Below are 15,379 nucleotides of genomic sequence, written 5' to 3'. Positions count from 1 at the left end.
AATAACAGCAGCAGCGGCAGCTAACATTTGTAGATACCTACAAGGAGCCAGGAACTTTGTAGACATCATCTACTTTAATTCTCACCATTGCCCAGTGAAGTAAAAGCGTTTTTATCTTCTCATCTTAAAGACTGAGGAAACTGAGGCCTAGGGAGGTCAAGCAACTTGCCCATAGTCAGTTCTTTTACCCCAGGTCTGTGCCTGCTCCAGCTAGTACTCCTGGGGATTCAGAGGTTGTGTGATGCAAGGTCTTTTCCAGGACAAATCCTGCTGAAGGGATCAGGGAACACTGGATTTCTAGGGTTTTGTTGGGGTGGCGGTGGGGAGGTGATAAGACAGGCCCTTCCTTGACTTAGTGCTCGCTCTGGGACCTGGCCAGGGTGGGGTGGGGAGCGGAGTGAGAGGTGAAGGATAATGAAAGAATTGAAGGGAACCTGAGATCCTCTCCTTCTCCGGCTTCCACGGCTGCGGGGGGAATTCTTAAAGGGCAAAGCCAGCTCCTACTCCCCACACCTCCAGGGTCGTTCATTTCCTCCTGTCCCTAAGCCCCCACACTACACCTCTGATGATTGGGAAATTCTTCCACTGGTCTTGCAGACGGAAGAAACCTGCCCTCTCTGGATCACCCCTTGCCTTTATCTTCCTCCCCTCTCCTCCTCCTCTAAAGGCAGGACACCTGAGATCTTGAATCCACCAGGTTGCAGAAATGGGAAGGGGTAGGCACCTCTATTCCAGGCTTTGAAGTGCCAGAGTTTCTAATTACTCCCTTGGATACAGCTTTAAACACCAGGGACAGTTTTAAGTTGCTCCTTTTTTTCTGGAGAGCAAGTCCTACAGGAGGAGGGGTGACCCAGTGGGATCCTAGTTGGAAATAAGTTACATATTGCTACCCACTGTATAGATGAGGAAACTGAGGCTCAGAGGGAGGCACCTTGCCCAGGTTCTAGAGTAGATCTAGCTGATTATTAAGTCTTTGCCTCTTCCGTTGTCATTGGCCAGGACTTGGTTTGTACTGGAAACTGGGCAGAACCAAATTTTAAAATTGAGAGGGGGGTACCAGCCCAGTGGAGAAAGATTGGCATAGATGTTAGCTTAGGGACAATCTTCCTCCAGCAAAAAGAGGAAGATTGGCAACAGATGTTGGCTCAGAGCCAATCTTACTCACCTCCCCCCAAAATTAAATTAAATAAATAAATAAAATAAAATTGAGAAGGGGATCTGCCCATTGGTGTCCTGGTGTGTGAGCTGTTGTGTGCATGGAGAGTGGGGAACTCTCATGGTCTGGTATTCTGTTGATTGAACGGTTTAAAAAATAATTAAATAAGTGAATGAATAAATAACTCTCCCACTCATTCACCACACCCAGCCTTACACAAAGCTTTTCCCCACCTCAGGGCCTTTGCACTGGCTAGTCCTTCTGCCTGGAATGCCCTTCCCCCAAATATTCACCTGGCTGACTCCTTTCTCTTTAGGTCCAGTATAGCTGTCACCTCCTCCAAGTGGCTTTCCTTGAATGATCCATCTGAATGGCATCTCCCCTCAGCACATCATAGCATTTATTGTGATCTAGAAGTATCTTTTGTTTCTATTTGATTCCTTGTTTCTCGTCTGTCTCCCCACCTAGAATGTCAGCCTCACAAGAGCAAGAAGTGCTGTCGGGTTTTTTCCACTGCTTTATCCCCAGCTCCTAAAGTAGCGCCTGGCAATAAGTGTTTGTGGAAAGAAAGAATGGCAGAAGGAAACAAAGAAATAGAGGCTAAATGACCTAGGGCACAAATGAATGAATGACCGTATACATGTAAGGCTAAATAAATGAAATGGGATAGATGAATAAGAGGGATTTGGGGGGAAAACACCCCAAATTCCCAACTTTGAAAAATAATGAACTGCATTTAGAGAAACAAAAAGACAGTTATTTTATTTTTGTTTAAAAATTCTTGAGTGAGGAGAACTGAGAAATTTTGTATAAAAAGGGCCCCAGCTATTGCTAGGGCATGTGTCGGGGCCAGTCAGAGATAACAGCACTGAAGGGGGTGGTGGGGAAGAAACGGGATTTGGGGGCCTGGAAGCAGAGAGTGGAGGGCAGCGAGCAGCGGCTGCCACAGGAGTGGGCGCAGAACAGGTGTAGGGGGAAGCGACTCAGTCGTCCCATTCATCGTCCTCATCTTCATCGCCAGCCTGGTCCTCCCCTTCGTCTGGAGGGAGAGAGAGAGAGTGGAATTCAGGTTCAAAAGCCCTGGTACGGAGGTTTACTAGGGCCCGAGAAATCGGGACTCAGGACCCTGGGGGGCTGAGGTCTCCTGCTAGGAAATCAGACCTGGGGCCTGTGCGTTGGGTGAGGAAGGGGTCCCCTTACAAGACAGGGATTATAGCTGGGGTTTGAGTTCTAGCTGGAGTCGAAGTTAAGATTATTGTTAAAAATGTGCCGTTAGTTGGGATATGACTGTCACACAAAGGGTTAATGTTAACAGGTTTGTCACTTAATGTGGTAAATTTCAATATTATTAGCAAAGGTGGAGTAAATTACAATATTATTGTTTCATAGAGGGTTAATGTAAATATTGTTGACACATAATGGGGTTAATGATAATATCATTGTCAAAAGATGAGGTTCATTATAATATCGTCATATAACAGATTCATGTTAACCTTGTGGACACACTCAGGGCTTAATGTTAATATTATTGTCAAAGTTGGAGTTAATTATATTATTGTCACATAATAGGTTGAGGTTAATATTATCCTCATGTAATTGTCCTATAATGACGATATTGTTGACACATTAAGGGATTCATGTTAACATTATTGTAAAAAGATTGGGTTAGTTATAACGTTATCACATAATGATATGTTACTATCATTATTAATAAATGAATAATGTTAATATTATGATGAATGTTAATGAATGTTAATCTGATGACACATGGAGTTAGGGTTAATATTATTGCCAAAGATAGAGCTGATTACACTGTTGTTACATAATGACAATGTTAACATTGTCAAAAAGGAGACTGATAGAAGATTCACGTTACTACTATCAACAACAGATGGGGCTAATGTTACTATTGATCCTGACTGTTGGGGTCATTTGTAGGCCAACACTAGCGCTGGCAACCAAGGTCACTGTCCTGGCAGGATGAGCTCGGAGAGGGCAGCTCACAGCCTCGCGGGGGAGAGTGGGCTCTTACCCGAGGAGTGGATGGCTCTGCTTCTCTTCTGCATCACATGCATCAGGGCCCCCACCAGCCCTTCCGAGCTCTGAGGTGGCGGCTGCAGCGCTGAGCTCTCTGGAGCCCCAGGGGTCTGCAGCAAGCAGGGTCCAGGACAGAGGGCTCAGGGCTTGTGAGAGGAGCACTTCTCCCCACCACCTTTGACATTATTCCTCCTCCCACACACTTCACTCTCCTTCAAGGCTCCAGGCCCACCTCTCCCCACCAACCTCCCAACTCTTTCACTGAACCCCAAAAGCCTAGGAATGCCATCAGTCTCAGCCCGGCTCCAGCCCCGGCCCCAGCCCCGGCCCCGGCGCCAGCCCCATAATATCCTGACTCGCACAGCACACACCAGAGTTCCAGACCCCCAGTCCTCCATCCTGCCCCTCCTTACCTTGTTCAGCTGAATTCCCTGCCGGATTTGATCCAAAAGTGCCCCTCGACCCCCACCAGTGGCCGGGCCCCCGGAAGGCCCCAGAGTAGGAAGGGGTGGAGGAGGGACTGGCCCGTCCCCAGAGCTGGGTGGTGGTGGTGGTGGTGGTGGTGGTGGCGGCACGGGTGGTCCCCCAGCTCCAGGGGGTGGAGGGGGTGGTGGTCCAGAACGTCCAGTGGCTGGTGGGGGTGGGGGTGGAGGGCCCCCTCGTCCCGGGGGTGGAGGTCCCCGGGGAGTTGGTGGGGGCGGAGCACCTCCCAAAGGTACAGAGGGCAGTGGACCAGAACGACCCTTGTTACTCCCCACAGTAGGGGGCCGGGGGGGCTGGTTCCCTCCTCCTCGGGATGGTGGTGGGGGCGGTGGAAGCGGCTCTGAGGGGGAAGAATAACACATAGCTATTATTATAGTTTTCTTTAGAGCCTCAGTTTTGCTCATCTGTTAAGTGGGTACCCCAGCTGACCACCTCCTGATTCAAGCAATATAAGGGTTCCCATAAGGACTGACTGGCTGCAGTGTATCTCTTAGAAATCAGCTACCAGGGCTGGAGAAGAAGGGGGTGTCTAGAAGCGGGGACTCACCGTGGCGCCTCATCTCCTGCCGCACAGCCTCCAGCCCGCCTTGGTCCTCAATGAAGTCATAGATAAGTTTGGAGGTCTCGGCATCGGTGAGCTGGGCCTCGCTGATGCCTGCCCTGGAGAACAGGCTCCGCAGATCCGGGTCCAGGTTGTTCACCTGCCCGGGAGGAAAAAGGCCAGGGTAGGGGTGGGGGAGTAAGGTGGGGAGGGAAGGGGCACACATCATCATTGGGTCCACCCCAGAGAGGGATCTGAGAGGGGTGTGGGAAGGGTGGGGTCTGGGGGTAGGTCTGAGCAGTGGACTATTGAAGGCTGGGTGGGAGTTGAGCGGGGTCCAGGGGATTTTGGAGTTACTCACGTCAAATCCATTCTGGGGGTCCCACCCCACGTGGCTGACATGTCTGCGGGAGGTGAGGAGACCCCAGTGAAGCCCCATCGTCCTTCCTTCCCTCCCTTCCTAGTGAAGCCCTCTTGCCCGCCCCTGCCCAGAGGGACTCTGAGGGGCCAGAATTAATGAATAAGTCATAAGTGAATAAACGAGCAAATGAGTGAGAGCAGGAGTTATGGCATTAGAAGGGGTCCGCCGATTGTGGCACCCATCTGTCTACCCATCCCTTTATCCACCATCCATCCACCCATCCATTCGTCCACCTAGCCATTCACATTCACCTGTCAGACCACTGAGCCATCATGCATTTGTCTCTTGACTCATCTGCCCACACATAGCCGTTTACCCATTTGTCCACCAATCAATCTATCCTCACACACACTTGTCCATCCACCCACCCATCTACTCACATGCCCACCTTTCCATCCATCCACTCATTTGTCTACCCTCTCAACCACACGTTTATGTCCATTTGTCCTTTGAACAGTCCATTCATCCACATATCTGGCCACCTATCCATCCCCATCCACCTTGTCTGTGAACCAATCAATCTATATATCCATCTGTCCACACACCCACCCACTCACCCATGCATGTACCCACCCACTTCCCATTTACCCATCTACCCATCCATCCAACCACCTATCCATTCAATCTCCAACCCTCCCATTCATTCACCCATCCATCTATCCTTCTACCCACCCATCCACTCATCCACCAGCCCACTCAGGGTGGGACTAGGGTGAGGCAAGTGAGGTGCCTAGGGTGCAAAATTTAAGGAGGCACTCACTCTCAGAGTTGTGAATTGCAGCTGTAGGAACCTGAGAGCGACTGCCTCCATAAATTCTGCAACCTTGGTGCCTCATTTGCTTCTCCCTAGTCCCAGCCCTACGCCCACCCATCCATCTGCCCATCCTTCCAATCAGCTCTCCTCCTGTCCACGTGTTCATCTACTCCCCCCTCCCAGGGATCTGTGGGCTCACTGGGGAGAGGTTCTCACTTGAATCCACTGGGTGCACCAATATCAGCCTTGCTGATCTTCTTCTTTCCTGAGCGTTTCTTATCAGCTGGGCCAGGCCCAGGTGCTGGGAGCCCACGGTATCGTGAACTTGTGATGTCTGGGTTCTGGATGTCCACTGTCACCAGTCCCAGGGACAGCGAGCCAGCTGTTGGGCCTGTGGGGAAAATAGAGTGATGGGACCATTGACCCACTTACCTATCAACCAAAGCATATGGACAAGAGTCAAGAAGACTGTTGGGCGAATCTGTGTGTTTGATGGTCATGGACGAAGTGGATGAGGGGTCCAAGTAAGGTTTATGGAAAAGGGAGTGGGTCCCGCAAACCATTCATACATTCATTGATTCATTTATTTATTCATTCACTCATGCTTATCACTTAAGTATTGACTCATTCATTCACTCATTGAGTAATTTGTTATTCATTCACTCATTCATTTAATCATTGCTTTTTCACTAACTGAAATTTTATGTCACTTACTCATTTATGCATTGTTCAATTCATTCAATCACTCACTCATTCATTAATTTACTCAATCATCCATCCATTCATCCATTTATCCACGCACCCATTCATCTATACATCTATATACCCACTTATACATCTATCTATATTTTCATCCTCCCATCAAGTCATCCCCCCATTCGACCACCTATCCACCACCAACCGATCTATATTTTTATCGTCCCATCAATTCATCCCCCCATTCAATCATTGATCCACCACAATCCATCCACCCGCACATTCATGCACCCATTCATCCATCCATCCTCCATCCAGGTACACATCCATGCACCTGCTCATCCATCCACACAGCCATCCATCTACCCATCCATCCACCCACTCACATATCCACTCAACCATTCACCCACTTATCTCTGCGCCCACCCAACTACTCATCCATCTACCCACTCCTCATCTATCCATCCATCCACTGCCTTAACCACCCATCCACCAAGAGACACAGGGGAGAATCAGCACTCACCACCTTGGTCTCCACCTGGGTATGAGGGAGGCAGGGATGGGAGCCCTCCTCTTCTCTCTGGGAATATGGAATGGGTAGAGAGCTATTACAACTCTGTCACAGGTTCCTGGGCTAGCCCCTTATTACCCCTACTTGCACTAGAGGACTCACCTTCATTGGCTGGTGCTGGTGGTGGGGGTAGCTGGCGTCTGTCTGTGGAGAGACAGGTGGACTGGGAACCAGAACCATGAGAAGGGCTTTTCCAGCTCCCCACTCTTACACTCACCTCTGCTCACTTCCTTTCCTCCCCCAAGGCCTCCTCACCTCCACTTTGCCTCTGATTCCTTTTTTGTATCTTCTCCTGCACCAGAGCCCGGAAGGCCTGGGCCTCGCCCTCGTCTGCAAAGTTCAGCCCTGCTTGGCAGTCCTGCACATGCCTTGGAGTCAGCAGCCTTCCAGGCCCCCCCCACCTTTCCCATCTCCTCCCCACACCCCAACTCTGGCCCAGGGGTTGGGTGGTCACTTACATCTCCAGCAAAGGTGTGGAAGAAAGGGGTGGGAGTGGAGTAGACTATCTGTGAGTACAGCTCCTGTTCCCAGAGCAGCCGGCCAGCCTGGAGAGGTGCAGGGTAGAGAACACAGCAGCACTGAGGCGTGCCCTGGGTGGCAGGCCTCAGTTATCTAGGCACGGAGCATACTGTCCAGATTTGGGGCCCCAGGATCTGATTTGGAGATTTCCAACTCAGCATCAGAGAGTTGGGGGTCTAGGTGTCAGATGTGGGGGGTTGGGGTACAATACGGGAGTCAGACACGGCAGTGAGAGATCTGTATTCAGAGTTCAGGGCCCTAGATGTGGGACTCGGGGGCTTGAATTTGAGAATTTCGGACTCCAGTCCTGGGAAACTGAGCCCGTCTGTAGACTCCCTTCATTTGGACAAGTAGGGCTCCAGTATTGGCAGTTGGGGTTGAGATTTGAGGTTCAGACATATAGATTTGGGAGCTTGAGGGGCAGGGTTCAGCCAAGGTAGGCACAATCTGAGGTTTGTGGAGCAGAGTTACGGCTTAGGAGTTTGGTCAATATTTGATGGCCCTGGGATCTTGATGTGGTTATGCTGGGTCCATCTTCATGGGTTTAGAAGGATGAATTTGGGGTTTATGCCTGGAGAGTTCAGGTTGCGGGTTTGTGGAACCGATTTTCGGCTTAGGAGCTGCTTCAGTATTTGAATGTTCAGGAGTTTTAATATGGGAATTCTAGGGTCCATGCTATGGACTTAAAAGGACAGATTTGGAGTTCAAGACTCAATAGCATATTCCAGTTTGGGGTTTGTGGAACAGATTTATGACTTAGGAGCTAGGCAAACATCTAGGGGTCAGGAGTTTTGATGGAGGACTTCTGGGACCCAAAATGTTGAGTTTAGAACAGATTTGAGGTTCGGGTAAAAATACAGTGCTCATGTTTTTGGAGTTTGTGGAACAGGTTAGATTTAGGAAGTATACTAATATCTAGGGGGTTATAGATCTTGACATGGAGACTCTGGGGTCATCACAGACTTAGAAAGGCAAACAGAGTTTGACATCTGGATGAAGTTTTTGGTTCTGGGGCTCAGGGGTTCACTGGTCTGAGGGCTCAGGGCTATGGACACTGATCTGGATTTGGGGGTTCAAAATTCGTTTGCATGTCCAATGGAGAGCAGGGGTCACCTGAAGGCCATAAAGGCGGATGAAGTAGGACTTCTGGGGGTTATCTTTCACGAAGCACACAGCCCCACAATGCTCCTTGGTCCAGTGCTTGGCTCCAGGGGGTAGCGCCAGGTACAGCTGAACAACCGCAGTGGCCAGTGTCTGGAAGAGGAGAGCAGGGCTCAGAGGAGTCTGGTCAGGGGCAGCCAGAGGGTCTGGGAGCTGGAGCTGGTTCTTCCTTGCCTGTGGCTGTCATGGCCCTGGAGGAAGAGCCGCAGCCAGAGGGAAAGTGAATAGACATTGAGATCTTCCTGGGATTGGTCAATGGGGGTAAGTGGATTCTAGGAGAGGAGATGATGGAGAGGGAGAGGAAGAAAGGAAAAAGATGGGAAAGATGAGGAGAGAGGAAGGGGAGGAAAGGAGGAGAGAGAGAGGATGGGGAAGATGAGGAGGCAGAAGAGGAGGAGAGGAAGAGGAGCAAAGGGAGGGAGACAGGGAGGGCCAGGAGATCCCCAGCTCACCCAGCATTTCCGTCCAAGCATCTCGAAGAGTCGCTGGTTCTCGTGGTCCTGGAGGAGGGTGGAAGGTTTGTTCTGCTGAATCCCAGCTCCTCCACGGCCCCCAGGCCTACCTCCCGCAGGGCCCCCACTCATGGTGCCTCCTGCCCTTGTCCTCTCCGGCTAGCCTCTGGGTGCAGGGTAAGAAGAGGAACTTCCGCAGTGAGCAGGGGAACAGGAAGTGCAAAAAACCACAAGGGAAACAAGTCCTTCAGGGGCCCCTCGGTGGGCCTGGCCTCCCTCCTCCTCCCTAGGACAGGCTCGGACCCTCCTCCCTCAGACTGGAGCCCTCCTCCATTTGACTGGTTAGACCTATCTTTTGGACCAGCTCATGTCCTCCTCCTTCTTTCTTACTCTCTGGGGCCCATCTCCCTCTGACTGGCTCAGACCCTCCTCCCTCTGATTGGCTGGCAGCAAGAGCTAGGTCACTGAAGCACTTCTGCACGGGAGCAGGCACGGAACTGGGTGGCCTCGTTCTTCCCCAAAGCATCCAGTTAGTCTGGGCCCAAGGTCCAAGGTCCCCAGTGCTGAAAGGTTACCGCGTTAACACTTCTCCTTTACTGACACAGTGAGCACCCCGGATCCCACCCCACTACTGAGACCCGTACAACTTGCAAGCTCTCAGCTCACTTCCCATCCCTTACCTCTGCCTCCCCGCAGCTCCCAAATTACTTTCTAATTATCATCCCCTTTTTTGGAGAAAGGAATAGCATATATGAATGCCTAAACAACATTTTGTTTACTTTTCATGGCTTTTGAAATTTTAAAAGTATGTAATCTTCAGAGACTTGCTTCTTCCCCACTCAACATTCTATTTTTATCTAACAAACATTCATGTACCACTGAATGTGTCGGGCAGGCACCGTTCTGACCTCTTTGTAAATACTGACTCATTTCAATCCTCGCAACAGCCTGTGGTGTGCACACTATTGCCGGGTCCATTTGACAGAGGCACAGAGTAGTTAAATAATTTCCCAGTAGCTCCCAGCAAGCAAGTGGTAGAGCCTGGATTGCACATCAGGCAGCCTGGGTCCAAGGTGCACACTTTTCATGACTATGCTCCACTCCTTCTCTCTATTACTAAGATACATATTTGCTTATAGCATTAGCTGTTCATTTTCACTGCTATATAGTATTCTATTGTGTGGCTGTACAATTTTTATTCATATTCTCCTGTTGACAGATATCTGAGCTGTTTCTGGCTTTTGCTGTTGGGAGCAACAGCACTGTGTTGGCTCCCGTACACATCTCCTGGGCCGCAGAGGCATGCATACTCTCCGGAGGGGACTAGGGAGTCGTGGGCTTTGCATATCTCCAACTTTACCAGTTAACGCCAGACTGTTTCCCCCAAGTGAATGCTAGCTCAGTCCTCACTCCTCCCTGGGCCTCAGTTTCCTGTTTGGGGACACGAAGCTCTCAGGCACACATACAGGCACAAAAACAGGTCTGGAGTATGACTGACATTCCCAGGTACCTGACAAGAAACAGCACATCTCAGGGTGGGACCCACAGTCCTGCCTGGAAACCTGTGCAGCTCCTACACCCACAGGCTCAAAGCTTCTCTCCTAAGCCTGGGCTCAAAGCCCCTTCTGATGTGGCCGTTCCAGCCTCCCTCCCCGCATCCTCCCTCACAGCTTAGCTGATGGCGCCCCAGCTCACCAAGCGATTTCATACCTCCAAGCCTTCCAGCCTGGTCATTAGGGCAAGCCCTGGCTTTTCCTTAAAAGGCCATTGCCTCCTTCATGCTAACACTGCTCACTGCGCTCTCGCTGTGGGCCAAGCGCATCTCCAGTATCTGACACAAACTACAGGCTCAATAAACATTTATTGAAGGAATGAATGAGGGATTCATGTCTAATTTGATTTAGTGTTTTCTGAGCTTTTTCTAAGTGCCTTACATCTATGAACTCATTTTACAATCACAGACGACCCCATGAGATAGGCACTCCTGTTATCCCCATTTTACTAATAGGGAAGGCAAGGCCCAGAGAGGCTTAACTAACTCGCGGGAGATCACACAGCTTGCGAGTGGTGGAACTGAGGCCAGTTCCGTGAGAATCTGTTCCTAAACTGTTAAGTGCCTCATGGGGCCAAGATACAATTATTCTGCCCCCTCTCTATGTCTTTTGTCCTCCACCTTCCTACTCCTTCTCTCTCTGCCCCTAGATCTGTCCCCCTTGAAGTCTACATCAGAGACCTTAAAACTCTGTTACATTGGCTGTTTTTATTTAACATGTATTTTTTTTATTAAGATTATGATAGTTTACAACCTTGTGAGATTTCAGTTGTACATTACTGTTAGTCATGTTGTGGGTACACCACTTCACCCTTTGTGCCCTCCCCCCACCCCCCCTTCCCCTGGTAACCACCGATCAGTTCTCTTTGTCTATATGCTAACTTCCACCTATGAGTGGAGTCATACAGAGTTCGTCTTTCTCTGTCTGGCTTATTTCACTTAACATAATACCCTCAAGGTCTGTCCATGTTGTTGTGAATGGGACAATTTTGTCCTTTTTTATGGCTGAGTAGTATTCCATTGTGTATATATATATATACACCATATCTTCTTTATCCAATAGTCAGTTGCTGGGCACTTAGGTTGGTTCCACATCTTGGCTATTGTTAATAATGCTGCGATGAACATAGGGGTGCATGGGACTTTTGGAATTGCTGATTTCAGGTTCTTAGGATAGATACCCAGTAGTGGGATGGCTGGGTCACAAGGTATTTCTATTTTTAACTTTTTGAGAAATCTCCATACCGTTTTCCATAGTGGCTGCACCAGTTTGCATTCCCACCGACAGTGTATGAGGGTTCCTTTTTCTCCACAACCTCTCCAACAGTTGTCACTTTTTGTTTTGGATACTTTTGCCATTCTAACAGGTGTAAGCTGATATCTTAGTGTAGTTTTGGTTTGCATTTCCCTGATGATTAGTGACGATGAGCATCTTTTCATGTGTCTATTGGCCATCCTTATACCTTCTTTGGAGAAATGTCTGTTCATGTCCCCTGCCCATTTTTTGATCGGGTTGTTTGATTTTTTGTTGTTAAGCTGTGTGAGTTCTTTATATATTATGGAGATTTACCCTTTGTCGGATAAATAACTTGTAAATATTTTTTCCCAATTAGCAGGCTGTTTTTTTGTTTCAATCCTGTTTTCCCTTGCCTTGAAGAAGCTCTTTAGTCTGATGAAGTCCCATTTGTTTACTCTTTCTATTGTTCCCCTCATCTGAGGAGTTACAGTGTCTGAAAAGATTCTTTTGAAACTGATGTCGAAGAATGTACTGCCTATATTCTCTTCTAGAAGACTTATTGTTTCAGGCCTAATCTTTAGGTCTTTGATCCATTTGGAGTCTATTTTTGTGAATGGTGAAAAAGAATGGTTAATTTTCATTCTTTTACATGTGGCTGTCCAGTTTTCCCAGCACCATTTGTTGAACAGACTTTCTTTTCTCCATTGTAGGCCCTCAGCTCCTTTGTCGAAGATTAGCTGTCCATATACATTGGCTGTTTTTTAAACTAACATTTAAAAGTTGCATATTTTCTGTTCTTACTTCTGAGTAGCAGACAGGTTTAAAATTTCTGTTTTTCTCTAAAAAAAGAACCTAAAGTAGATTTTTGTGATTTTAGTCCCTAAGAGAATGAGTTTCCTCACTGTGGAATATAGTGATTTATTAATCACTTTAATATCAAGTTGCATATTATTCAGATTACTGAATCACTCTGTGGACCTGCATTAATAATTTGGTGCTCATTTCCTTTACTTTCATGTGGTCCCATCAACTCTTGCTCTTCTGCACTGGATGACAGTATTTGGTGAGGCGATGACCTCAAAGGTAATTTGCTCTCCTGGGCCTTCAAGTAGCTTTAAAAACAAGATCAAAAACCTTAATCCAGCTTTTGTGATTGTCCTCAGCAGGAGAGTGTGTCGAATACAATCAGTGAACCACAGCTGGGAGCCGGAGTTCTAACTTACTTCTTAGTAATCCAGTGAATACCGCAGAACCCCCAGGAACCAGGACACACCCAATAACTTACACCCACCTCATGCTCCCCCATCACCTCCCCCTGCCACCTCCCCAGGGGTCACCAGATGGACAACCATTTCCTGTTTCTATCTTGTGCTTATCTGCATTATCTTGAGAGGATATTGCCTACAAATCCCAGTCACCTGAGGAGGTAATAAGACGTCACCACCACCAGATTGAGTCCATGGAGGAGACACAGGCATGGGGTACTTCTGTCCTCTAAGACCAAACCGAGGCCAAGACAATGGGGCATTCCCATTGCCACGCCATCCTTCTCCTCTCCTTACTTTCCTGCCCCTCATAGTCTTCTATACCCCTGACTGAGGGGAGCTTCCTGGGGATAGGCCCGACCTAAGGAAACAGCAGTTCCTGCCCCTCTCACCCAGTGCTCCCTTTTAACAAGAAACATTTAGGGAGGCCTCCTTTCACCATCCTGGAATGACATTTGTGGACTGTAGGAGTCTTGGTAGTGTGGGGCTGTCCCCCAGCATTCCGGGCCCCTGCCCCTTCAATGCCAAAGTACCCCCGTCATTGTGACAACCAGTCTGCCTACCAGCAATTCCCAGAACACACCCCCAGGGCGGGCAGGAACAGGACCTTTGTCTGTCTTGTACATTGCCATATCCCCACCACCCTACCAGGACCCTGCAGGCAGAAACTCAATCAATATTTGCTGAATAATCCTTGTACAGTTAGATATCTCTGCCGTGATTCACTGTCCTCTTCCCGGAAGGCTCCCCCGTCCTCTCTGCTTGGGGAAAGGGGGAGAAGAACAACGCAGAGTGTGCAGGGGCCAGCCGCGCCATGGAGGTGTCCGCACTGTTCACCCATGCTCCCGGCAAATGGGTGCTTCAGGGCCCTCGGGAGAGGGGCCGATTTCTAGTCCTGGCGAGGTGGAGTGAGGACAGGGTGCGTGCGCACAGAAAAGCAGAGACACCTCTAAAGGGAAGAATGGCTCAGCGCTTAGAACCACAGGTTCTCAAGCTCTACCGCCTGGCTCTGGTTCTGGCTCTGGCACTCACCAGCTGTTTAAAGTCTGGGAACCTCTCAGTGCCCAGTTCTCTCACCCATAAAGATAATAATAGCAGTTAAGTTTGTTGTGAAGACTAAATGAGATAATTCATGTAAAGTGATCAGGACAGAGCTGAACACATTATAATCATGCATTATTGTTGTTATTGTCTTTATGAAAGAGCTGAGTAACTTAGACAAATGAACTATCATCCCTTCAGCCTAGCATTCTCCCTAGCCCCACCCCAATCCTCTCCTCAGCCTCCTCCATCAGACTCTCAGGTCCCACCACCACTGGTGGATGGTCAGAGACCCAGAACACATTATCACCTTCCCACAGCCCTTTCTCTACCTTCTCCTGCTGCAAAGCCCACCTCAGAGATCCATTCTCTGGGCCCAGCCAGACTGTTCCAGGGTCGTGACATGTTCCTGGAGCCCTCCCTGCCAACCTCGGAGGTCCCACCCTCCTCCGTTTCCCACTCTACTCCCCCTACCTGCACAGGAAAACCCTGTGCCAGTCAGCCCTCTCTCCTCCGAGGTTTCTGGCTCCTAACCTCGGACCAGCCGGGGAGCTAAAGGTCCCTTCCTACTCCCTACACTGCCCACACCCTCAAAGTCACCAACAACTCTCCCTAGATGGCTGCTCCCTACCTCCCTGCACTGCAATCTATGTGATCCCAAGCGTCCATTCCCTAGTCTGTGACACCAGAAGTGTCCACACCCAAATATGTGTGACCATAGGGGTGTCCACTCCCCAACGTGTGTGAGCCCATGAGTGTCCAAACCCGTGTGACACTAGGAGCATCCACTTTCCGGTCTGTCTGTCCCAAGCGCAGCCCACCCCCTTGACTGTGTGAGCCCAGGCGTGTTGACGCCACAGCCTGGAACGGACCACAGCGGCCGTGGGGAGGAACACAAAATGGAACAGTCCGCCCAGGATGGTACCACTGCGGAGGGGGCGGCCATCTTGCAACATACCACTTTATTTGTGGGGGAGGAATATGACGGCTGCCTCATCCCCTACTGGAGAGGAGAATGTCGCAATCCTGCCTGTCCCAAGATCCCAGTCCCGTCCTCCCGGCTCCCACCGCCTCGGGCGGACCTCACTCTCTGCCCGCGCGCCTGGCCTCTCTCACAGCCGCCATCTTAGCCACTCTCCCCCTCGATTCCTTAATTTCAAAGCAGCTCGCAAGGCGCCGCAGCCGGCGCGGGCTCAGGACCGCCGCGGGCTCGGATTGGTCGATGCCGAGTTCTCGTCCTCGCTATTCTTTGACGCCACCCGGGCCTCGGAGAATAACGTAGCCCCGCCTCCGCTCCCGCGCGCCGGGCCCCCATTGGTCACGGGTTCAGGGCATGCGCAGTGGACGCCAGACCAGTGAGTCCCGGCCGCTCAAGCAGGGCTGTGGGGACTTCGGGTGGTGGGTTCGAGTACCGCCTCAGAGGGTCCGGTTGCTCCCTGGTGGAAGGGGCCGGAGGTGGTGCTTACTGCCGGGGTTAGTGAGACCACACACCT

General features: G+C 50.0%; 1 protein-coding gene and 1 long non-coding RNA gene across 2 annotated transcripts; both read right to left on the bottom strand.

Moving 5' to 3' along the window:
- Positions 1 to 1,891: 1,891 nt before the first annotated feature.
- Positions 1,892 to 9,224, bottom strand: WAS (WASP actin nucleation promoting factor). Its single transcript, XM_070605340.1, has 12 exons — positions 8,792 to 9,224; positions 8,292 to 8,432; positions 7,118 to 7,204; positions 6,915 to 7,017; positions 6,762 to 6,803; positions 6,612 to 6,668; positions 5,609 to 5,783; positions 4,579 to 4,621; positions 4,224 to 4,377; positions 3,607 to 4,016; positions 3,189 to 3,303; positions 1,892 to 2,195 (listed from the first exon to the last, which is right to left on the bottom strand). The coding sequence occupies exons 1-12, from the start codon at positions 8,921 to 8,923 to the stop codon at positions 2,140 to 2,142; spliced, it is 1,515 nt and encodes a 504-aa protein (XP_070461441.1). The 5' UTR covers positions 8,924 to 9,224; the 3' UTR covers positions 1,892 to 2,139.
- A 1,812-nt stretch (positions 9,225 to 11,036) lies between these two features.
- LOC139081097 (uncharacterized) lies at positions 11,037 to 15,144 on the bottom strand. Its single transcript, XR_011536069.1, has 2 exons — positions 14,652 to 15,144; positions 11,037 to 12,692 (listed from the first exon to the last, which is right to left on the bottom strand). It is a non-coding gene; the product is annotated as an uncharacterized lncRNA (long non-coding RNA).
- Between the last annotated feature and the right edge of the window lie 235 nt (positions 15,145 to 15,379).

Source organism: Equus przewalskii, chromosome X (assembly GCF_037783145.1).
Source record: "Equus przewalskii isolate Varuska chromosome X, EquPr2, whole genome shotgun sequence".
Taxonomy (NCBI): Eukaryota; Metazoa; Chordata; class Mammalia; order Perissodactyla; family Equidae; genus Equus; species Equus przewalskii.
This window is presented reverse-complemented; position numbering and strand designations above follow the sequence as displayed.